The sequence below is a fragment of the Leptidea sinapis genome, chromosome 35 (assembly GCF_905404315.1).
Source record: "Leptidea sinapis chromosome 35, ilLepSina1.1, whole genome shotgun sequence".
Classification (NCBI taxonomy): domain Eukaryota; kingdom Metazoa; phylum Arthropoda; class Insecta; order Lepidoptera; family Pieridae; genus Leptidea; species Leptidea sinapis.
In genome coordinates this window covers 2018627-2045391 of record NC_066299.1, presented here as the reverse complement: position 1 = coordinate 2045391, position 26765 = coordinate 2018627, and the positions used below count along the sequence as shown (strand labels likewise).

Sequence of the window (26765 nt, the reverse complement as noted above, 5' to 3'; positions counted from 1 at the left end):
CTTATTAAAAAAAAAGTTACAAAAGGCTTAAGTGATAGATATTTGATTGTTAGATCTCTTATCCTTATTCACAAGTACTTTCTCCATTTAATTTAAAATTTTTGCTACAAAGGAGTGTTTCCTTGCTAGATATTTATACACAGGGCAATACTATATTTATAGATAGTTTTAGCCTGCTGTTAGGAAACCTACTGCTCTCTTTATATTTTGCTTTACTTTCTATCATTTTACTAAATTCGAATTCCACCTTTGCACGACACACCACAAGTTAGGATATCATTATTATGGATATAGGTCCAGTTCTTAACAATTACAATGTGTCCTCTATCCATCTTACATGAAAAGCATGCAAAAACTTAACACTAATTTAATTATTCATTAACATTATAAAAATTATTTTCTGGCAGCCATTCAAATAGTCTTGGTATAAACATTTTATTTGACAGTATTTTCTGGCAATTTGTAAAATTATTTTATACACATGTTATGGCTGTTTAGGGAAAAGTGTTGTTTTTGGACAATGTTTCAAGACCAGTCTATGCGGCTGTCTTTTTGCTCTAGCATTCACCTCAACAGCTAACAAGAATAGATATCTATGATTATGTAGAAATTTACAAGCCATGAAAATGTAAATACATGGTAGATTTTGCAGATTATGTTTTTTAAATAACATTTTACAAGAGTGCCATGGCCTTAAACCTACTATAGCAAGTAAGCATTTTTTGGGCACCAAAAACTTACTGAACATTTCAACCATTACCCCATATTAGAAGACTATAGTGTAAAACAATGCAATGTATCCATCATAGGCTATGAGGGATAGCTTGTGCGACCCTATTCATCGCCTATTAAGAATGTAGACAAAGCGTTTCATTTAAAACTGTATATTATAATATATATATATATATAATAAATTTTTTAATTGCATTTGTTGATGTACTTTGACATTAAACTGTACATAATTTGTCATTGATAAATTTACATTTAAATTATTCATGTATAGCCATTTGATTATTTAATTGGAGTGTCATATTTATTTTTAATTCATACTCATTATTATGTTCGATACATTAGTCATGTTTAATGTCAGTAGGTATAATCACTTTAGGAAAGTCATTTACACAATAGTGGCCCCAATACATTTCCCTGAGGAACTCCACAAGTATTTATTTGACTGTTTTTCAAAAGTCTTTGTTATTACCGAAGCAGTTTGATAGGCAGGTAATGTATTTGTAAGCTACGGACCAACATGTCTTCCATATCACCAGTGAAACTGAACAATTATCTACTCTCCTATGTTCCATATGTAGTAGTTTCTTCATTGCCACCCGCCCACCTTGCCCATCGCGTTGAGCTGAAGCTGCTAAAGTGAAATTGGTAAATGACAGAGTATTTAACTCTATCATACACTTCTTGGTCCTTTGCGTCATTTTTCTGGGTATATGAATAGATTTTCTCAGAAGTCTAGCAGTCTTTTTAATTTGCTGCAGGCATTCGGAGTAACTAAATCGGAGGATTTGTGCCCATTGTTCAGCCACACTCCTGCACTTCATAAGCATGTGTTCTGGTGTTTCTTCTGCATCAATGCATCCTCTGCACAAAAGTCTGTCTGGTACAGTGTCCAGTGAAAACTTCAACTAATTTGCGTATTTTGTCCCTGTGTAATCAGATCAGGTTGCGAGCGAACCTCTTTGATAGCGCCGGAAACGCATTCTTTGTTTGCGTGCATAGTTTACTGGTTCTCCATTCTGTTAGGTGGGATTGTTCCTTTTTTCTCGCAGACACTATTTAATCTGGACCTGAGCTATGTATAGCATAGCCGGTCCATATTCTACAGACTCGGTTCCGTTTTTGCTTGTTTATCTACAGCATCATTGCCCAATGAGTTGCTGCGCCCTTTATCCATTGCAGGGAGACTCAGTTCTTATATTCCAGTATAAGTACAGAGTTTAAAGTGTGGTTTTGTAGCGCTTGAAGTACGAATGTCGATGATGCGCTGTACATAGAGGTAGAACCACATTTTTCATTATAAAAGAGGAGGACAAATGGGCGTACGCGTCACTTTTCGGGAAAAAAGGTACAGTACAAGTTGTCTCTATGCAAAGCCAATCAATTCATGCAGCTCTCCATTCCATCCTTCAAATGGTTCGAACTGATTGACCTAGAGTTCACCACACCAAAGATACTTGATAAAGCGAAATATTCTATATAAAGCCGAAGCTGTGCATTGTAGAGCTCTCGAATGTGGGCTTGAAGGCCTTCCAGATGACTGCGGAATTGGAAATCCCCTGATATTTGCAGACCCAGTATTCCGATATTATGCGAGGTAATATGGGGAAACTAAACGACTTGTATGATGAGCTAAGTGATATAGCTGGTGGTCCTCACGCATTAAGTCTCGCGAAACCCGAATAATGGAATGAGTTCTGAGATAGTGAAAGCAGTATATACCAAAAGCTGTCGGCTACACCAATGTTATCCATGATTTTGGAGGGAAAGTAGGTAATAGCAATTGGTCTGTATTAAGCGGGAACCGAGCTGGTATCTTTTTTTTTAAATCGTTTAGACAAGGGTTGATTTCCATGAGCTCGGGACTATGCCTTTTATCACTATGAGTGCTGGAATACACGCATTAACACCGTCGTCAACCTAATTTAGAAGGTGTCTTATGCGACCTCCTACATGTACATCGATGAATACTGTAAAATGACTTCTATCACCAAGCTCTACCTGTCACCATGACACTGAAGGGTGAAATGTCTCATACTTGTAATTTTTTAGGCTGGTGTCAGCGCGACGACATCTGTTCCAGCTGCGCTACTCACTGGTGAACAGCTTCTACAACGACCAGCGCTTGCATCTTAGCAACGCGCAGATTGAGGAGAATCGAGCCGCGCAAATCGAGCCCCGCGCCAAGGATGAGGTTTCTAATATTTTTGTACCAATCTGCTCAAAATTTGGACTGTCTATGTTCAAACCATATTTTTATACCAAATCTCAATACCAAAGAGGTCAATAGATGCTCTACTGACATATGATGTGAAGATATGCTCTAAGCATTTATGGACCCGAAGTCTTATTGGTTCGAGTATATAGTGGCCGGCAGACTTTTCCACTAAGTGGACTGTATGATGCAAAAGTTTCTAGTGATGCTCTAGCATGCCAAAGTTCAGTTGTTGATTTGTGATGCGCGTAAGAATTTCGTAGCAGGATTCGTTTCATGATTTCCTTTACATCAAAAAACCCTTTAGTTAAGACCCCTACTAAGTGAGGTTGTATCAACTTTATCTTTATATGAAATACAGCTCGTCTATTTAGTTATGGTCTTAGTAGTGCGCATGAAATACAGCTAAGGATAGTAGGATAAAGTGGTTCCGCGTTATATGGGTATTACCGAATAACGCGGTTTTACGACGACCTAATTCGTAATTAATTAATCACAATTCGTAACAAGTATTTTCTATTGCCTAGTTTTACTATTTTATTAAGGTATTTAATAAAATAATTTAATTTTGTAATAACACATTATTGACACACGTGCAAAAATCATTATACATTTCACAGTACAGAAATATGTATGTGGGAAATCCTCGCGTTATACGGTCAGAATCCCCGAGTTATAGGGGAGTGTTCGCGTAATATGCAAACGAGTTACCGGGGGGATCACTGAATATTACTTTAGTGAACATATATGAGGAATACTCTTGGGTAGGGGGCAAGACTCTTTTTTTTATGGAATAGGAGGATAAACGAACGTACGGGTCACCTGTTGTTAAGTGATCACCGCCGCCCACAATCTCTTGCAGCACCAGAGGAATCACAGGAGCGTTGCCGGCCTTTAAGGAAGGTGTACGCGCTTTTTTTGAAGGTACCCATGTCGTATCGTCCCGGAAACACCGCAGAAGGAAGCTCATTCCACAGCTTTATAGTACGTGGAAGAAAGCTCCTTGAAAACCGCACTGTGGAGGACCGCCACACATCCAGATGGTGAGGATAATATCCTAACTTGTGGCGTGTCGTGCGAAGGTGGAATTCGGCGGCAGGAATCAGGTTAAACAGCTCTTCGGAACACTTCCCGTGATAAATGCGGTAGAAGACACACAATGAAGCGACGTCTCTACGCAACGCCAAGTGATCCAGCCGTTCACAGAGCACTGGGTCCCCGACAATTCGAGCTGCTCTGCATAAGATTTCTCGCAGGGTAGGGGATCGAATATCTGTACAGTGTGTCTGGCTAATGTGCTACAACGACTGGTGTATGTATAGTCACCTCGCAAAGATAGCAAGATCAAACATCGCAAGTAAACTAGGAAGTTGAAAAAATTACATCAGATATGAACTCCGGGATGAAACTAAAAACTTAATATTCCAATCAAATCAAAATCACTTTATTCATGTAGCTTAATGAAATGACACTTATGAATTAAAAAAAAAAAAAAATTTCTTATTGTATCTACCGCTACTTCGTAAAGGGTTAAGCTAATGAGAAGAAATAGCAAGGAACTCATTGCCACTCTTTTAAATCAAGATTTACATTTTCATTTTTTTACAAATCATTTAAATTACAATATAATATGTAAAGTGATGCAGCAAACATACTCAAACGTAAAATAGTCAATGCCTTACACGAGTAAGTCAAAAAAGTAAATGTAAGTTAGGGGCCATCCATAAAGTACGTCACACGAATTGTAGGACTTTTGAACCCCTCCCCCCGTCCATGTCACAGGTTGTCACATTTTTATAACCCCCCCTCCTGATGTGACGTCACACATTTTTTTAATTTATGTATGTATTTAAAAATAATCGAGAGAAAACAGCTATTTTAATTTTTTACTTATTTTTATTAAATAATAATCTAATAAAATCAACATAAAGTCCAACATTTCATAAAACCGAAAAAACAAACGACTAGTTAGAAAATAATAAACGATTAATCCTTACCATTCAAAATTCTCGTGAATTTGATTCACTTGCATTACAACGCCGCTCTAGAAGTTAAATGACATTGCATGAGAGATTATCCGCATAGCGAGAATGCTAAATTATTAATAAATATAGATCAAGTTCGTAAATTTTTAATTCACATCCAAACTTTGCGTTTTAGTATTTTAAATTTTAACATGTGACGTCACAAAAGTATTGACCCCCCCATGCCCCTTGTCACACGATGTCACACTTCGGTGATACCCTCCCTCCCCATTAACGTGTGACGTACTTTATGGATGGCCCCTTAATAAGAAACAAAAGTTATTAAGTACAGTAGCTACTCTAATGTGTGTGGATGATGCAGCTGCATCATCCACACACATTATATGTAAAAAAATATACATATATATAATATTGACACACTTTTTACACAAATTATCTTGCCCCAAGTTAAGCATATACAGCCTGTGTTATGGGTTACAAGACAATGATATATTTAATACAATATACTTGCTTAAACTTACATAAATTCATATTAACATACATAAATACATTTAAACATCCATGACTCGGAAACAAACATTCATATTCATCATATAAATGCTTGCACCTACCGGGATTCGAACCCGGGACCTCTAGCTTAGTAGGTAGGATCGCTAACCACTCGGCTGTACAGGTCGTCATATATATTTATTTATATATATAAATAACTTTTAAGAATCTGAAGCACAGCCTTCAGCAACAGGATCACCCTGCCATCACAAGCAGCGCCCGTTCACGAGCATGACGCATGAGACAGCCATCGCCTCCCTCAACCATATTTTAGGGAAGGGGACGACCCGTCCCATGTCGCCGCCACAAGCAGTGACATTTAAGCGAGCATGACGAAGCCTTTTACGAGAACTCAAGCAAACAACAAAAAAATAATCTTAATCTACATAACATGCAATACTCACCAAATACCTCTACTTAAAATTTGACAATTCTGCTTAAATTTGTAATTAATCGTAATAGATATAAATTACATGACACGTTGTTTGTCCGCGATGGACTCCTAAAGTAGTGAACGGATTTTAATGGGGATTACTTCATGGAGTGCAGTTTGGTCTAACTTGAGATATCTCTCAAGTTTGACATTGTCTAAAAACTGTCCCAAATCGGATAGTTTTTATTTCGATTTGGGACCCATAATTATTTTTATTTTCAATATTTGTTTTGTATGGACATAGTTTATGAATATGAGAGAATTTTGTGACGCACGGTTTGACAGTTCCGCTGTGAAACAATTTCATTATAACAACAGGGAGCATTTTTTACGACATATCTCTTGATGTTTTGAAATATTATTGGAAAATTCCTATAAAACAGAATTTTTTTTATTATCTACAGAACAACGTCTGTCAGGGCAGCTAGTAATATATATAATTAATATAATTTATAATTATAGTTATACTATGACGTACGTAACATTATGTACTTATTACCCAAGTGTTATATATAAAAATCTGCTTTTATACTATGACGTAAGTAAAATTATAATTTCATGAACATTAAGGGATGGATGTCTGGCAATGAATTACGTGATTTTTAATAATATTCTGAAGGTAATACCTAAAAATCGCACTTTATTCTTTGATGTATTTAGATCGGTATTTTACACACCTTTAGTACCGTTTACCTCTCAAAGCCACTGCAACCTAAACTCTTTAATGGACCATCGTTCTTACATAGGTAAGGTTAAGGTTGGGAGTATGCGCTGACAAACTTTCAGCTTTTATAAAATGACGTAGGTCTGGGGTCCACGGGCTCTTGCTCTAATAGTTACTAGTGAGACTATTTAAATTTTCATGTCTTGTTATAGTTTTAAAAACATTTATTGTACAATTTTAAATTGGTCGGTGCGTGAATATATTTTTTGTCGTAAGTGTACCACTATTCAACTGCTAACAGGTGTCTAAGCTCCTGCGGGACAGTCAACGTCGAATACATCCCTCAGTGCGGCGGCTGCTTGGCAAACAGACTGTGGACCTCGAAGAAATACTCAAATATCAAGGACCCAGGAAGAAAGCACGCAAGGATTACTTGGTACTCACTATAAACATTTTTATGGAACATTATGTGAATCAGCCTATTTCTTATATACAGTCGTGCATCTCAGCTGTTGTGTTAATTTGCAGGGTTGGTAACTAAGCACACGAGGTAAAGGGCTTTTTTTATGGAAAAGGGGAACACCGAGCATACGGATCACCTGGTGTTAAATGATCACCGCGCCCACATTCTCTTGCAATCACAGGAGCGTTGCCATCTCAAGGAAGGTGTACACGCTTTTTTTGAAAGTTGCGAGCCGGTACTTCCGAGGGTTTCGCGGGAAAGAAAGAGACACCGCTGTCTTTCAGACAGGACCCGTGTAGTCGCAGAGTTGACTCACTGTATGAAATAGAATTGTTGCAGTATGATAACGAGTGGCCTATTTCATGTTAATTGAAAATTGCCGTCATCGGTTTAGTTATGGTCAGGTGTTTGTTTACTACTTTGTTGAACAATCTATTCTAAGCCCTGTGCTTCCCCGGGGCATAAAAAGGATAGGAAAATCCTGGGCTCAAGGGTAAGAGGCGACTAAGGGCATTTACCAGGCTTCTTTGCACAGGATGCCGACTATGGGTACCACGACGGCGGCTTTTTCTGCCGTAAAGCAGTAATGTGTAAGCATTATTGTGTTACTGTCTGAAGGGCGCCGTAGCTAGTGAGATTTCTGGGCAAATAAGACTTAACATCTTATGTCTCTAGGAGACGAGCGCAATTGTGATGCCGCTCTGAATTTTTGACTTTTTCAAAAATACGGAGTGTCAGTGCATTTTAATGAACAGCGCGTAGCAATAACCATCAGCTGAACGTACTGCTCGTCTCGTCTCTTATGCTCATAAAAAAAGTATAATGAGCATGTATTAAGGTTTGTTTGTGTATGCGCAGGCGATGTCTAGTCACAACAGCACAATCGCGGCGGACAGCACGACGTCGCTGCGGCCCGCGGGCGCTCCGACCACGAAAGCCACGGCTGCGCCCTCTGCCGCCGCCAGCAAACCCCGGAAGGTGCCGCGCCACGTGGAGCCCAGGGCTACCAATGTGGTGTCTCTGGCTGAGTCCATCCGCAACCAGGTCAAACACCGCTACAGGATCATTATTGGTAAGCTGTGTTTGTATGTATATTTTTTGATGAAATGATAATATAAAGGCCGCCAACGCTCCTGTGATTCCTCTGGTGTTGCAAGAGATTGTGGGCGGCGGTGATCACTTAGGTTATTCCATAAAAAAAATACTCCCAGATTAATGCTATGGTGCATGAAAGGTGCATAGACAATTGCATTTAAATAAAATCATATATGAAATTCTCGTGTTGAATTTTGGGTTTAATTGATTTGTATGAAATTTTGTGTGCATATCGTCTTATAACCGAGGTGTGAGAATCGGCCAACATCTAATTATTATAGGCCGTATATATTATTATTATTAATATATAATATTTTAATTTCAGCTTGTCTGTTTTATATAATGCGCCCTAATTTGCATCAAGAGAGTTTGACAAACTTAGTCTTATTATGCCTACTACTTGGCTAAGTCGAGTTAGTACGTCGTTTGTCGGACGATGTTTATGTTTTTATAACAATATGAAATATTACCAGAAAATATTTCAAAAACAAAATATGTATTATGCTTATGAAAGTCGTGTTTGATGCCATCGGTTCAAGAGACTACCAGCAGGCCTTGTTCTGAGAAGAACCGACAAGAAACTCAGCAATTATTATCCTCCCTTTACAGTTTTCATATTATCCATACATTTTTATGTTCTACATATTCCTGAACTTTATAATACTCTTTCTTCATTAAAATTTCGTTAATATGAATATTAAATTTATGAAATGAAATTATTTTATTTGCAAGAAACATTATACTTAAGATGTTAAAATAAAATTATTAATAGTCCATTATGTTTCGTCAATTGACATGCAAAATATTTTTTTTTTCGCTAAGCAGACACATAGAATTATGCTCAAAATACCAACACACTACAGTCATACTGAAACATGTCGGATTTCACATTGCCATCATTAATATTAATAAAAATAAAATTTAAAGATGTTATAATATAAGCTGTAAATAATTTAATATTTCATTTAGTGTCATCATGTCAACAAATTTAATGTTACAAAAGTATATAATTAAAATATAGTATTATGAAATAGTTCGTAATAATAATTCATTTTAAATAATGGAAGTTCAGTAACATGATGTGGGTGTTTATTATATATTTGTATACATTTCCCATTTCATTTTATGAATGAGTGACCAGTTTTATGAAGTCTGAAAATCGGAACAGCAAATATATTTCTACTTCTAGTGTTTTTTAATGTGAAAAATCACAATTCTTCGAAAATGTGTCTAGATTTTTATGAACGTAGATAATGTTCTCCCATATATATAGGCAAGCAACTGTCAAAGTATTGATTTCTTTAAAACCAGGTGTTCATTTATAAATGGTGCGAGTGTCTCTCTTTTTTAATACAAATGTGTGCTTGTGTTGTTCCAGGGAACACGTCGAAGTACGCTCCTCCCGCGTCCCGTGTGGACAAGTCCACTCACAAGTGGCTGCTGTACATCCGCGGCCCGCCCGACAAGCCAGACCTCTCCAAAGTGATCACCTCAGTCACCGCCACCTTGCACCACTCTTACTCGCCGCATCATAGAGTTCAAATAGAGTAAGTAATTCCACCTTCAACCACGACACGCCACTAGTTAGGATATCATCCCCACCATCTGGATGTGTGGTGGTCCTCCACAGTGCGGTTTTCAAGGAACTTTCTTCCAGGCGCGGTGTTTCCGGGACGATACGACATAGGTACCTTCAAAAAAAGCGCGTACACCTTCCTTAAAGGCCGGCAACGCTCCTGTGATTTCTCTGGTGTTGCAAGAGAATGTGGGCGGCGGTGATCACTTATCACCAGGTGACCCGTACGCTCGTTTGTCCTTCTTTTTCCATAAAAAAAAAGAGTAATCATATATTTCTGCCTGCCAATGATTTGGAGCCCACAAATCACAAAAGGGTGCATTCTCAAGTCTAGTAAATTGCCCAGTAATTTAGTAAACGAGACTTAACATCTTATGTCTCAAGGAGGCGAGCGCAATTGTAGTGCTGCTCAGAATTTTTGGTTCATTCAAGAATCCTTAGGGCTTGGGTAGGGCGTATCGATTACCATTAGCTAAACGTCCTGCTCGTCTCGTCCCTAATTATCATAAAAAATGTCCTTCATCTGATGGGGAATCCGAGATGCGACACGAACGTTGATATGACACAATTGTGGCATTAAATACAGTATTGATCTCCGCGTTCTAATGCCGCGGCAAACAACAGCGTACATTATTCCTAGGCTAAAAATAAAATTGCCGCGCGAGTTAACCGACTTAGGGGTGGGACAAATTAAAAAAATATTTAAATGTTTGTTGAAACAAGACTGATCACTTAATTACCTAGTGGTGGCGTAACTGATTGTATTGTTAAGTCTTATTTTTATTTTAAATATCAATATTATTAATATGTATTTTTTGTTTTGTTTGTTGTGTGTCGTGTAATATAAAGCAGAATAATTTAGGTTTAGTACAGTCCTCAAACAAACCTAACAATTGCGCCGCCGTCCCTTGGCATGACATTGAGCAAGTATTTATATTTGATATTTCATTATATTATGTATGTGTGATACTGAGGCATTATTATAATTTATTTCGAAAATGTCGTAGTAAGTTCATGTTTAAGTGACTACCGACCCCAGAGCTTTATGCCGTCCACGCAGATCTTATAAAGGATTTGAAAATTTATTTTATTTATTTATTTGTATAAAGAAACTTACAGCTATTTATATTACATAAAAGTATGATAATGTATAAATATTACACTAGCCAAAATAGTTCCTAACGATGCTTATTACATAGTGAAATTTTAAGACTTATAAAAATTATTACAAAAGTTTAAAGAGCCAATAAATTCACTGATACAAAATAAATATAACCTTTAGATACCATTTTTTTTAACAAAAGATACAAAATCGTACTTATTACATCGAAATATGTTTATGTGGTTATAACAGTCATTGTGTGTTCTGCAAGCTCTGATAAGAAATCTATTCTTACAATAATTAGTCCTAAAGAATGGCACTAAAAAAAAATATTTGATCGGTGGATCGATGACCTATTATTGGACATTTGAAGCAAATACGACTAAGTAGGAGTGGAGAGTCAACAAAGTTGTTAATTATTTTGTACAAGAACGTCTGATCTCTGTGTTCACGCCTTAATTCTAAAGTATGTAACTCCGGCACTGAGTCATCAAATTTGTACCTTAATCTCCTTAAAAAAATTTGTTGGATTTTTTCAATCTGATTAATATAGGTAGAATATAAGAGGTTCCATGCTGAAGAAGCATACTCCAATTGGCTTCTAACTAAGGAGTTGTATAACATAATGTACGTATTTATATGTTTAAAGTCACTAGATTGTCGGAAAACAAAACCCAGCATTTTGTAAGCCTTAGCTGTAATATTTTCAATATGAGTGGCTAAGTTTAGTTCACTGTCAAGTAGTACTCCTTGGTCACTCTATCAATTGTTTTGTTATTTAACCTATAATAATAACGGATCGGTTGTTTCTTTCGAGAATATGTAATGGCATGACATTTACCAATATTTAACTTTAGATTGTTTGCAGAGCAATATTCATAAAATGTGTTTAACTCCTCTTGAAAACGCCGGCAATGTTCAACAGAATTAACAAAGGAAAATATTTTTGTGTCATCTGCGTACAATAAAATTTTGGAATGATGAAAACATTGTGTCACATCATTGATAAAAACGTTGAAAAGAAGTGGACCAAGATGAGAGCCCTGAGGCACACCAGATGTAACTGGTACAACACTAGACGTATAGCCCTTTACTGCTACGGCTTGGGACCTATCGCGTAGACATGAGGATAGCCATCTCAGGAGGTCACCATGTATACCGATGTTATTAAGCTTACTTATTAATAGATTATGTGAAATTTTGTCAAATGCTTTTGAGAAATCGGTATACACGGCGTCCACCTGATATCCCTTCTCCATTGCGTCTAATGTCAATTCTAGAAACTAACACAGATTTGATTCGGTGGACCTACCACTAATGAATCCGTGCTGATTCATTATTATGAACGGTCTAATTGCTGGTAATAATGAATCATATACTATCTTTTCAAACAGCTTAGGCACTACAGACAACTTGGAGATACCACGGTAATTAGCAATGTTATGCTTATCCCCTTGTTTAAAAATGGGCACAATGATAGATTTTTTCCATATTCTGGGCACAGCACCTGTTCTTAATGAAACGTTAAAAATATAAGCAAGAGGAGTTGCTAGTTGTTTACTACAACATTTGAGAAAAATCGGATGAATACCATCGGGACCGGTTCCTTTGTTAACGTCAAGATTCTCTAGATATAGGAGTGATAGTAAAAAATCATCTTTTTTAAATCTGGAATGCATTTTTAATATTATTGGTTTAGGTGTTTTATTATCAACATCGTTCTTGACCGCTACTAGCGTTAGAAAATCTATGTCGGTGTCTATGTTGATAGTGAAATTGCATTTGTTTGCTAGCGACTTTACCATGCTCAACAGGTTCTCGCTTTTCTTCTCAGGAACACCATTAATTTGAATGTTTGATCGACGAACCCACTGTTCATTACGATGGTTACTATCAGAAATCTCATTCAAATTTGAACACAAATTGTCGAGCTCCTGCTTTAATTTACGATTCTTTTCGTTTAAATCTGAGATCTGTGCATTAACTGATGAGATGGTAGAAGCAAAGCTATTCATTTTTGTATCACATGCATTAACAGTAGCCCAGAGTCTCATCAGCTGATCATTAACATCAGTCTTAAGAGAATCGATGGATACTGGCAATTCATTGAACTTTATATCAAAATGTTCCGTGATAGCATTCGCATCGAAATTTATAATAGAACTACAGTCAGAACGTAAATTGCCCGGACTATTTTTCTTACCCGGCTTACACGAGGGACATTTCCATTTAATCTTATTCATGGGTAAAATTTTTTTGAACTCAATTTCACTTAAGCCCACGCATGCGTAATGGAATATACCTTGACATGCAGTGCATTTTATTGATATTTCCGGTTTTAACTGCTCGGTGCAGGCTTTGCAATCTATAGTACAATCAATATCTTGAATAATTTTTACTCAATAAGTACGTAAGTAGATCGACGGGTGTCTTGCAGAAACTTATATCGGTAGACAAATTTTAAAATAAAAATAAAAACTGAGGTGCGGATGGGATTCGAACTCAGTTCGATGATCAGCGTTAATGCTTCACACACTAGTTACGCATGTTGCCACGAAGCTCGTGACGTTGAAACTGTAAACAGCGTTCCGTAATTGAGCAAAACAACACAATATATGCTAGGTCGAATCAACAGCAAAGTTTTTAACTCCTACCCTCAATATGTACTTTAGATTTTTAAATATTACTATTTTATGAACACTTTTTTTTACTTATCTTTATATTTATTAACTTTCACAGGGATAAGTATTTAATTTTCACTATTTTAAATTTATAAGAACACGAAATACGAAATAACTGCTGGATTAAACAAAGGTCATTGTACTGCGAACACAGACACTTAGTAATTTGGTTTTCTTAAATATAATGTAAACATTAACTATTTCTTAAAAAACATATTCAGCACATTTAAGTCAGTTGTTAATTTATATATCTATTTCAATTTTAATCTAGATACTTGCGTTTAACTATTTATTAAATTAAAAATAACACAGAGGTATACTGAACGACTTCACACTTCACACTCAACAAAATGAGGAGATTATATTCGAGAGGGTTGTGTGTATTTGCCATTGTCTGCTATTTTAATTTTTTCAACGTATTTTCTTTTGACATTCATACGTCTTTCTTTGACCTAAATTTGTAAAGTAATTTTTATTTTATTTGATTATGCTTCCAGCTGTATAACATATTTTTTCTAATAAAGTTTAATACCCCATAGAATGGTTCAGGTCCAATTAGGTTTTTTGTGTTTGTGTATCTAGTGAATCGGCCGCATTATTGCCTTCGACTCAGTTTTGTCCTGGTACCCATCCTATCGTGACCTCTAGAGGGTTGACAGCTTTTTCACATTCTTTAATGATTTTGGACCTAATAATGTTGAAATCTAGGGCCATTAAGGGGTGCATTTGTCTCTTGTCTTAGCGTTTCGCGAGTCAAAAGCTCCTGAAGATGCCTTATGCCCCGTGAAAAACGTGCAATGTGATTTTGTAAAACTTTAATACTTAAGAGAAAATGAGATTCAAGTTGTAGTTCTAATTTTCACCTTCATATTTTGCCAAATGCTAAGCCTCAGGTACAGATGACACTTGCATTGATTATATTTACTTATTCGATAATTTTTTTTTTTATTTTGTTTGATAACAAACAATATCATGATATCAGACAATACATGTAATACGTGTTCTGTACAGCAAGCCGCCGTTCCACATATCACGCCGTGGCTGGGGTGAGTTCCCCGTCAAACTGGAGCTGCACTTCCCGCTGCCAGAGGTGAACAGGCCCGTGCTCATCGAACACTTTATTAAGCTGGACCGAAACTACACCGGCATGCAGACCCTGGGTAACTATCATGCAGTGATGAACACTCGAAACCTACATTATCAGGGAGATTGTGTCCCTTTGCATCAAGACTTTAAAACCCATGCTTTAATATTCATAAGTATTACTAGACAAAAACATTGATTAAACATTTTGTTATTTTTAGGTGGTTTCCTTTGCCGTTGGGAATGTATTGTACAAAACTTTTTAATTTGTGCCAAAATTTATGGACGTACAATAAGCTATTTCTGACGGTTAGCAGTATACTCATTGGATTAAGACTGCGATAGCCAAATACCAAACCATCCATATATTTTGGCACAACTAATATATATTATAAGAACATTTGAATCTATTACCACCTTGGAGTTGTAACTAAAATCTATACACAATATGCATGTATTTACTTTTATTAAATGATACCTTATAATTTTCAGGTGCCGAGACTATTGTAGATGCATGGTTATTCAGTACTCCGGAAATGTTAGAATTTGAATACAAAGAAGCTGAACCGAAGGCGCAGAGTGAACCAAAAGAAGAAACAGAAGAATCACAACCAGACATTGATCAACAAATGATCGCACAATCAAATGATAATATAAAACAAGAACCAACTGAAACAGAAACCAAGAATGAAAGTTGGTTAGATTTTTTCACAAATGATGCTACGGTTAATGTAGATGATATGTTGGTAAAAGATATAAAAACTGAAAAAATTGATAATGTGATTAGTGAATTCAATACAGAAGAGTTACCCAGTAATATAACACAGCCATGGAAGAAGAGAATAATGAAATATATAGAACCGAATACTGGGAAGATATATTACTTGGAAATGGATAGGAAACTAGATTTAAGTACAGTACAAGAAATAGTAATCAATTCTAAGGGCAATGTAAAAACGGCAAAGATCAGTCCAATCAAGAACAATGGTGTCAAGAGTGTGAAGAATGCATCATTACTGCGGCCTTTACAGAAAGAGCAAGAGATACCAAGACTACCAAAACATATAGAGAATGATCACTGTTATATTCACTCAGATTATTATTATAAAAGTAATTTGGATATTATTAAGGAGAATTTGTGTAAGTTTACAAGTGTGCGTAGGGTAGTGAGTTACTTGTTGAAAAGGATACCGTTGATTAGTGACCAAGTGTCGGATAAGTGTTACCCATTTGTTGTGGAAAGTGACGACAAATATTGGAAACTGGATTTTGCTAAACGGAGAAATATTGAGGTATGATATCTGTTCACATTTTTCTTTTACCCAACGGTTGATACAATATATCAGGTAGATTCAAATGACACTGGTAACACTACCTTATTCGCCAGTTGTGCTCCTGTGTCTGGTTTTGCCTTCTATTCTATTATTCCTACTGTGACTTCTGTAGAAGACACATCACAGATCTGCCAGTATCACATTAAAATGGACTACCAAGCTTTGAGTATGTCCTAAGTTAATTCCTACGGTAATTATCAGTGTTAAGATTACATAAAGTTTTATTTTTTCCCGTCTTTTTTCTACAGTGTTTATGTATGTGGACTTAGTAGCACTGCTCGTAATGCGCCATTTAACAACAAGTCGTGTAATTTATATATAGTTTGGGTACTCTGTCTGGAATACGCCCTAAACACCCACATCCAGTTTCAGATTAGCCAATTCGCAAAATTAATAAGCAAATTAAGCAATTCCTTAAGGCAAAGCGCAAATATGAGAGTGATGAGTGAGATGTGAGTCTTGGGGGGGCACCATAGAAGCTGACCAAAAATCTGTTTAAAAAACCTGCCCAATAAATGTATGAGACATTTTTATTTTAATACCTTCTCACCATATCTTTTTTGTACTGGTTTATCTTATTGTAGATAATAAATACGTAATTATTTATTATTATGGACTTACTAGTGTACTAGTCCATCGGTAGAAGGGAGAGGCATACTGGCGTGGTTTGCTGAAAGCAACAAATAGTTGTAATCCGGAATTGCCCATCTCAATGGACTTCCTAAAATACTGAAACGATTTTAATAAATACTGCAATTGCATTGTAGAAAAAAACATTTTTTTTTTAATGGGGAATTTCATTAAAACCGAAATTCGAACGTAACACATCCAGATGGTGAAGATGGTTGTGGATATTTGAGTCCGTGGTGCGGCAGGCGTCCGGTCTAATAACTCATCGGAAGACTTTCCGATTGATGAGCAAAAATTGCAATTAACCCAAGTAATAGCTCGAGCTGATACACTTCATATGTGGTCAATGTGGTGTTCTGTAAGTTTTCAAACATATTACTTGTGCGGTACTAAGCGAGGTTCTTAGAGGGATATTGAGGAAGGGTGGTGGTACGAAATTAAGTATTTATTTTAGCGAATTATGCGCAATGATTAGGGGAAAGTGGGGGAATTGGGAACACTTAACTTCCAACACTCAAAAATAGTACAAAAAAGTCATTAAGAAAATTAACTTGTACTATTACCTAAGCTTTGCTTATTTATCTACATAAAAGTGACAAAAATTATTAAAAAATCAACGTGTTATTAGAAATATGAATGAAAACAAATAATATTGTCATTCCTTTTTACCTGATACCCTATGGGATAATTGAGATTAATTGAGTAAATGGGAATGGTTTGGGGTAATTAGGAAGGCATATTAAAATCTTTATAAATGCACTACAGTTGTTTAAGTTGACACATATCATACACATAAGCTTTAATTGTATCGCCAGCAGTGCATTTTTCATGTGCCCAGAGTTTAAAGATGGCGCATAGGATCCAATCCTGTATCGGTGGGGATTCATACTTATTGTTGCACACTATACAGTAAAAATTCAATCTTCATCGTTTTCATTTTATTGTAAACCCTTCTTAAAACATCTTGCTGCTTTTGCCTTGACTGGTGACGTAATTTGTATTGTTTAAATTTATTTTGGAAATTATTCTTTTGTAGATTTAGAATTTCTCTCACCTTGTCTTTCTGTTTTAACAGCAGTAGGGGTAAGTAAATAAGAACACTAGGGGTAATTGGGCTCATTCCCAATTACCCGCCTTACACCATTCCCAATTGCCCGAAGTAGTTCATATAAATGTAAATGAACGCCATTTTGAATTGTATTTATAGTGAACTTCAAATCACGTAAGTTTTGAAAACAGATGTTACGTGCATGGTTGTAACAGAATATGGTACATTTGATTTAAAACATGTAAGAGTTACATCTAATATAACATACGTCAAAAATTATAACAGAAACGCAAAAAATCATGTTCGACTCAGAGTGACAGCGTGCGTGCTGTATTTCAGTCTCACTATTGCGTATGCACTGAAGGACGCTGGATCCGTCCACTAACGAATCCGGGACAGTCTTGTAAGTATTAGCTATCTAACTGTTCCCAATTACCCGCCGTTCTCATTTCCCCCACTCTCCTCTAAAGATTAATTGAGCTGTCTGCTGCAGTTGCGTGGACTGAACAACATTTAATTTACATAATTCTGCGATTACTTTAAAGTTTTTAACGACCCATTCGGCTATCCGAATGGTTAGTGACCCATACTACTAAGCTAGAGGTCCCGTGTTCGAATCCCGGTAGGTATTTATATGATGAATATAGATGTTCGTCATGGCGTTTACGAGTCATGGCTGTTTATTTGTATTTATGTAAGTATATTGTATTAAATATATCGTTGTCTTGTGCCCATAGTACCTACAGGCTATGCCTAGTTTGGGGCAAGATAATTTGTGTAAAAGTGTGTCAATATTAAAAGAAAATTTATTACTTTAACTTAACAAGCCTCGAGAGAACAATAGGGCTGTTCCCAAAACACTCCTATATGACGTACATTAGTAACGTCTAACATATAATTGATGTGCAGAAAGAAATTGCTGAAATTCCCACACAGCCTTTCGATCGCCAGCGCCTCAGCCAAGGGAAAAGTAATACTATCGGCAATTGTCTACATGACTGTTTATCAAAAATGTTTTAAAATGCTTTAGAGTTTCGACTTTTTCCAATTACATCCAGTGGTAGTGCAAGACGGCTTCTAATTTTATGTCAGTACGAGCTGTTGATGAGATGTTGTCGGTTGGTACCAGCTCAGCTGCTCCTGGCGAGGTGATAGCTGATCTCCACACACAATCCACTTCGTATAGCGACAAGCACTACTGACTGTCTAAGTTTAACGGGTCTCACGATAAACCACTATCACGCGAGGTCTGCTAGCTCAGCTTAGCTGGAAGGACCAATTAGACGATTTCGAGCTTTTGCTACAATAGTCAAATGAAAGATGTTGTTCGGAAATTACGTATATATTTTATATTAAAATATAATATATAAAATATTTATGTATATATATTTATGTATATATATAAAATATTTATCGCGAAATCGTACGGACGTAAATACCGCGTGTGTCGCGTTAAGCGCTGAGTGAGGAAGGTGTACGGTTGCACCGCATAATGTGATCACTTTAGAAGAGCCACTAAATATTTGCAGCGTCCTTAAAGGCAGGATAGTCATCACACTAGACACTTTGAACGACTCCTTCCTTTTCATTAGTGTTCCGATGAAATTTTACACATAAGTAAACACAAACTGGTGTACTTCAGCTGGACATATCCTATAGCTTTATCACACACACATGACTGCCTTGAAGATGTGAAAGTATGAGCAACATATTATGTACATACGTACGTGTCTAAATTACGACTTTTGTAACAATTCTGAAGAAAAAGAATCATGATTCATAAAGAAAATAATCTCATCGACTTTTACTAATAGAATGTGTTCTGTGACTGTTTGTACTTATTATAAAATTTTGCATTCCGTAGGTCTGGATCACTTTAGGTATATTTATAGTTACACTTTCGCTTTTAATAAATCCTGGCTCAATTGTTTTTCACAGCGGAAAATAAATAACTAGCAACGATGGAGAAAAGGCAATCAACAGATGTTTTTAAATAACGTGACGTCACGCAGAATCGACAACAAATTGTTTTAGTCAACAGATAAAAAGACCCAAATTATTTTACAGAATTAAAATACTTGTAATTTACAATTTTGCGAAATATATATTTTAAAATTATTGTCAAGTTAAAAGTTAAAATTTTATATTATATATATTTTCGTATCTTGTAACAACTGTCAAATACCCAATTAATCCGCTGGCTATCCACTAGGCATGCCATAGTAAGATTGGTGATTCTTAAAGCTCTCCATGATTTTAAACAGCAGTAAGTTAATAGCTGTAGCGTAAGTAAAATGTAATGTTATTACAGGCTCATGAGACATTTCGTATTTAAGTCTCAGGGTTGGACTCGCCGCGAGACATGAACTGGGTCGTATCGCATTATGCTTCGCCTTAGAGCGTTCTGTTACGGTTAGAGGCATACGCATTTACAATAAATTGGGTCCCCTCCGTACCGTACTTACGTACGCTCACTTATCGTGCCAAACGCGGTTCGTCGTGGGACAGACCATACACCAATACACAGTATTGCCGAGAGACGGCCATTACATACAGCCTTATATCTTATGCATGAGACACAAAATTATGTCAATTTTTGTTGTGGTATGTTAAATACTGTGTTGTGTCGATTCGAGATATCTGTGTCTCCGTGAGTAATAACAAGGTCGGCTTTGTCGTCGCAAGGTGGTGATTTACGATGTTTATATTGTTGTGGAGGTCCTGGTTTAGTAGAAAGTCCACATTAAGCGTGGAGCGATTGCTACCATGCCTAGATTGTGTTCCGCAGGGTCGCTTGATATGATATCGAATATGAATTATAAACTATACCTTTATTATTATTAGCCTTTTAATTGGACAATTTATCATTAATCTATACTTCTATACTAATATTATAAAGCTGCAGTGTTTGTTTGTTTGTTTGAACGCGCTAATCTCTGGTACTACTGGTCCGATTTGAATGATTCTTTCAGTGTTGGGTAGTCCATTTATCGAGGAAGGCTATAGGCTATGTTTTTTTTTGTCAAAATTAGGGATCCGTAATAAAATTGATATTTTGCAACACAAGGTGTAAAATCGAAAACCTATTTTTGCGTGCGCTGCAAAAACTATTGACAATAGAACAATATACTAATATTATAAAGCAGCAGTGTTTGTTTGTTTGAACGCGCTAATCTCTGGTACTACTGGTCCGATTTGAATGATTCTTTCAGTGTTGGGTAGTCCATTTATCGAGGAAGGCTATCGGCTATGTTATTTTTTTTCAAAATTAGGGATCCGTAATAAAATTGCTATTTTGTAACACAAGGTGTAAAATCGAAAACCTATTTGTGCGTGCGCTGCTAAAACTATTGACAATAGAACAAAATGATGTACAGGCTATAATATAGGCAATATTTTATTACTTATAAAACTATCGCGTGAATTATACTTTATATGGCAAAACAACGTTTGCCGGGTCAGCTAGTTGTAAATATTACATTCTCTCCATTTCTGCCTGGCCGGTTGCCAGTTGGCAAAGGTCTTATCCAATCTTCTCCATTCCTGCCTTTCTGTGGCTACTCTACTCAAGGTTGCTCCTGCCACCTGTCTTGTATCGTCATCCCATCTACTCTGTTGGTGACTTATTTACTCCATTTGTTCCACTAAGCAATAATCATATGTCCTTCCCCTTTTTTCACTTTTGTATTTTTTTTTCGGGTTATATCCTGAACTTTTGTCTTGAATCTGATGCTGCTATTCCTTACTTTGTCCATTCTTTTGATCCCTATCATACTCCTTTCCATGGCACGCTGTCATATGGATAGTTTATTCATTATATTTTTTTTTAGCCCATGTTTCGCAAAGGACGCATCTATATTTACTTTGCTTTTGTTTGCAATATGTAAGCTTTTGTACTTCATTATCTCTTCTAAAGACAATACCTACGAGATTCAAATAAGCAGAATATTTCCGAATATTCCATGTGCAGCTTCTATCAGATACCATAGTGCCATGATAATACCATTCTTTATTGTAATACCCTGAATAAACAAATGTTTTTCATTTTTCTTTTTTTTTCTTCTTCTTTCTAAATGTATAAAAGTTTACAGTAGAATTAGTTAAATTTACTAACCGTTATTGATACCGATTTATAGATTTTGCGAGACACTTTCAGGATCAGTAATCACTTTTTCGATTTCATGTTATGTTTTTAATACATCTCTTATCGTTCCTACCCAGTATACAAAAAGCAAATGTAATCAATTACAAACATCTTCAGAAAGATGTTACTTGTATTAAGGCGAAGAGTAAGCAGAAAACACGCAAACATGGTGTTTTTAGACAAGTTTTGTGGTGAAAGTATAGCATTTCGAGCTGTGAACACTGCTTAATCCTGTTACACATATCCTTAAGTCTTATTTCTAGGTTGCTAATGCTTGCTGTTGGTTATAGTTAACACTGCCGAGCCTTTTTGAACTACCACTTTTCTTTGAAGTTAAACAAGTTTTTTGGCATGGCGTGACGCATTTTTTTGGTACTTCTCTCAGAAAAGTTATTCTTATAGCTTGTACTTTTTTGTGTAGGTATATTTATTCAGATTAGTAATGAATAACGAGGATTGTAAGCATATTAACTGTTTTCCACCCAAGAATTTTGAAAATATTGACTTTGTTACATAGATGGCGGGCCGGCAGCCGTGAACTCATATCGCTCAAGGTCGCTGGCATCTAGTGTCGCCTTAAGCGGGGTTTTTACTACTCGAGTACCTACGCTTTGATGACTATTGGGACGCTTCACGCTATTCGTATCGTGTAAACACGTCGAAACGTGAAAACACAATGGCGTCGTTTAGGAAAAAGTTAAATTAACTAATAACAAATAGGCTTACGCTGGTATTATTTCCTTAAAATAACATTTGTATTTTGGTGGTACTTCTTCGATCTTATGCTTAAGTTAAATTAATATAAAATTATCTTTCTGATACACTTTTATTAGGGGTGAAATTGTTTGTAGCACCTTGTTGAAAAATTCTTAAAATTAAAATACGCCTCCATAATCCTTATTTGCTTGACATATCTTTAACTTTTACACCTCGCAGCAATAAATCATTTCTCTAGGACGCTGTACTCCGATATGTGTAAGCCAATGTGAAGAGAGTATATATAGGGTTTATACCTAACTCGTTTTAAGTGTGCTCGGATGGTGTAAACGGCCGTTCCCAATATACTACAGATAGAGATAAATTACTACCTAATTCTACTGTCAGTAATTAGCTGTCAATAATCTGAAGCTGTCGCAATTCATTCTTATCGCCTTATATTGGGTCGCGTGAATTGCAATTTCCATACAAACTTCTATCGCTGGTAAGCCGCTGATACGTCCTCCCCTTGACAGACAACGTGTACAGATAAGGTGAATTACCGTTGATAAGTTTATTGGGACAGAAAAGTCAACGATAATTACGATTTTTATCTAAAGTAGGCCACAACCGGAGATAGACTGAATATTGGGAATGGCATTATATATATATATCATTCTTTCTATCCTTTGATTATGTATTTTTATATAAAGAGGATAAATTAAAATTCCAGTGGTCGAGAGCGAAACTGATCAACAAGTTACTCTTAGAAAAATTTGGAGACCCAGATCAAATATGGCGGACGAAACAAATTCTTATATTCTCCAGGCTTCATGGATACTACGCTATCAGACCGGAGACGAGCAATGCTGCCGAGGATTGGAGTATAGAGAACAGACGAATGGAGCTGACAATCAAACAAATGTATCCCAGAGCCGAAGACATCAGCACATTTACCGAATTCAACTTGGAAACGTTTAAAGATATGTCGACAGAGTCTACGGTGGTGTTGGATTCTGATGAAGAGATCGACGTAGTTGGTGATAGTAAAGTGAGTGTAGTTAAAGTGGCCGAGCGTGGGACAGAACTGAGTGTTTTGGGTGTCGAGTGTGAGGAAACAAGACTGCAATATATGTTTTTGGAACGGACTTGTGCTGAGGTGGGTGTGGAGTTAAGGAATGAAGATGTTGGCTGTGGTTACTCTTATAGGTAATAATACAAAAAAAAATACTTCCTCTTGTAATATCTGTGGCTTAAATAATTTATACGTCTAAATAGAGTCTCTTACTGTTAGACAACCGATAAAAACAGGCCAGGCTTAATGCTTTAGTGTGCGTGACGAGCTACGTCCTAAAATCGCGATTTGTTGTTTGAGTTGCAATCGCTCAAAATAAAGGCTAAGGGACTACGCGCACTTATTCAGCTCTTTTCAGCTTTTGTCCATAGAAAACAACAATTTTGTATGGAGACGTGTACGCGTCGATTCAGCTTTCCGCGTCCATTCTGCTTTCGCGGCAAACCAGCATAAAATGAAGATAAATGTGTTTTTATTATGCGAATGCTATAGAGAGCGTTCGGCGCTGTTCCGCCGCGTACAGCGCTGTTCGCCGTCGAATGCGGCGGAACAGCTCTTTACAGGGATTATGCACTCAAAGATTAAAGAGTGCAGACGTGATTTAAAGTTATTATTCTCATTCTTACGACGCCGTACGCGGCTGATAGAAGCAGAGCTGTATAAGTGTGACCAAAATCGCAAAAAAAAAATTAATGTTGCAATGTCCAAGAAACGGTCTAACTCTAAAAATAATTTATATGGCAAAACAACGTTTGCCGGGTCAACTAGTAATAGTAGATTGTTAACCGAGGGTGGAAAGAATCAATTCCCGAGGTATTTAGACGCCCGAGCGCAGCGAGGTCGGCTATAGTCCGAGTAGGAATTGATACTTTTACCCGAGTTAAACACTTTTCATTTCGAATATGAGGAAAATAAAACTAGTTGTTTATCTAAGCACAGATTAGTATCCCGCCAATTTATGTCGCCTTTTTTAATTTCAAATATGGAAATTACCGCGTAATTGTTGCTGTTTATTCCGCTCAAAGAAGTTCACACGAGCTGTTTAGAAAGTCACATGGCCGCTGCATTTTTTTTAATTCGTTCTTTTTTTACAAAAAACTCTTCACAGCAGTTATATTTTTTAAGTTCATTCCGGACCTTAGGTGGGAAGTAATTTGTATGAGCTTTTTCCTCTCTATGGAGGGCAAGCAGCATTTTCCACCCAATAATCAGATCAAAACAACAGTACTTTCCGAGTATGAGTAATGAAAAATATATATCGTGAGTACCCGTCATAATAATAACTATGATAACCAAATATATGATGCAATGTTATGAATGTGTGTCAACAGCGCAGTGCACGCGGTGCTTCTGTCGGCGCTGAGGAGCTTCGCAGAGGAGGTGGTGCGAGGAGCACGGGCCGCGTCGCTGCGGGATCAGTTCGCGGACCAGCCACCGCCCACCTGGCTCGGGTAAGTGACCGCTGGAGGTGTGGACCGACCAGCTATCTCAAGGATGAGGAGCGATTCTTGATTCCATTGGAATACTTATTAATGTCATATCATCTTTGTGCCGTTCGTTGTCGAGACACTTGCCCCGTGGGGCCCAGAGTCGCGGAGAATGTACAAAGTACTATCTACGCGCCTCTATAAGGCTACTGGACACCCAAGCGCTGGCAGCTATTTCGGTCAACGGCCTTGCTACATAGGCTGCACTAAAAGTATCGGGAATGGAATATTTCAAATGTTCCTGTCATATTAAAATCTTTTTAATTGAAAACTCCTTGGTTTTAAAAATCGAATACCATTTATTTATTTATTTAAAAAAAAGATTCTCGGTCTTGTCAAACTTGTTTAGTCGTTGAGAAAATGGATTTGACTCGAAAAAATTATAGAGCGATGATTTATTACGACTTTCGAAGTGGTTTAACACAAAAACAGTGTGTTGACCGGATGATTTCTGCATTTGGTGATGAAGCCACATCCAAAACCACAATGTATCGCTAGTTTGCTGAATTTCAACTTGGACGTGTCAAGCTCAGTGATGATCCCCGTCAAGGTCGTGCAAAAACTGCAGTCACCAAAGAAAACGTTGATGCTGTGCGTAAGCTGATTGAGGAAGATCGACATGTGACATACCGCGAAATTCAGGCAACTTTTGACATTGGCATGAGTCAAATACAAATAATCTTGCATGAACAATTAGGTGTAAAAAAGTTGTTTTCCCGATGGATACCGCATTTGCTCTGTGAAGAGCAAAAAGCGGCTCCCGTTACTTGGTGCGTCAGAACTCTCGAAAGATTCCACGCAGGATCCTCATCAATGCTGTATACAAAATCGTATTAGGTGACGAATTCTGGATATACGCGTACGAACCCGAAACAAAAAACTAGTCACGAGTTTGGGTGTTCGAAAATGAGTTAAAGCCAACAAAAATTGTTCGTTCACGGAGTGTTGCAAAATAATGGTGGCCACGTTTGTCTCCAAAACCGGTCATGTTGCGACTATTCCTCTTGAGAGACAAAGAACGGTTAATGCAGAATGGTATGCTAGGATTTGTTTGCCACAGGTCGTTTCTGAACTCCGTAAAGAGAACTGCAACCGCCGCATCTTCCTCCATCACGACGAGGCGAGTTCTCACACCGCGCACAGAACAAAATAGTTTTTAGAGCAAGAAAACACAATTATTAGACCATCCGCCGTATAGCCCCGACCTAAGCCCTAATGATTTCTATACTTTCCCTAAAATAAAGAATAAATTGCGTGGTCAGAGATTTTCATCACCTGAAGAAGCTGTGGACGCCTACAAAACGGCCATTTTGGAGACCTCAACATCTGAATGGAATGGTTGCTTCAATGATCGTATGGAAAAATGTGTCAAATTTCGCGGAGAATACTTCGAAAAGCAATAAATACATTTTTAAATAGTAATGTTGTGTCACTTCCTTGATTCCCGAAATTTTCAGTGCCGCCCTCGTATCCAACACGGAAATGCTGCCAGTATTCTTGGTACGCTTCCACGTAATGATAGTTTTATTTTTATGTAGTCATAGTATTTATTGTCAAAATAGTAGGTGTTTTTTTAGAATAAATACATCTTAACATTTAATATGTATGTGTAGCTATTAATAGACTGTATGTGTTTCCAGTACATCCCGGCGGGTCACGGTTGGCCTGGAGCACGTGTACGAGGCCCTCACTAGCAGTCCCGAGCTGGAGCACCTTACCAACTCGGGCTTGGCCTCAAAACACAAACAGACGCACTCAATATAAGCTTTAAACTGA

General features: G+C 37.0%; 1 protein-coding gene across 2 annotated transcripts in view; it reads left to right on the top strand.

Moving 5' to 3' along the window:
- Nucleotides 1–26765, top strand: part of LOC126975380 (uncharacterized) — a 28767-nt gene extending 2002 nt beyond the window's left edge. The window contains exons 2-10 of one of the 2 annotated variants that reach the window (XM_050823252.1): nucleotides 2782–2923; nucleotides 6877–7011; nucleotides 7897–8110; nucleotides 9512–9680; nucleotides 14504–14652; nucleotides 15068–15867; nucleotides 23161–23636; nucleotides 24834–24953; nucleotides 26630–26765. In XM_050823252.1, coding sequence (XP_050679209.1) covers nucleotides 2782–2923; nucleotides 6877–7011; nucleotides 7897–8110; nucleotides 9512–9680; nucleotides 14504–14652; nucleotides 15068–15867; nucleotides 23161–23636; nucleotides 24834–24953; nucleotides 26630–26753 — 2329 coding nt within the window. In that variant the 3' untranslated portion in view covers nucleotides 26754–26765. Of the gene's footprint in view, nucleotides 1–2781; nucleotides 2924–6876; nucleotides 7012–7896; nucleotides 8111–9511; nucleotides 9685–14503; nucleotides 14653–15067; nucleotides 15868–23160; nucleotides 23637–24833; nucleotides 24954–26629 lie in introns of those variants that run through there. The other variant, XM_050823253.1, reaches the window with a different exon arrangement.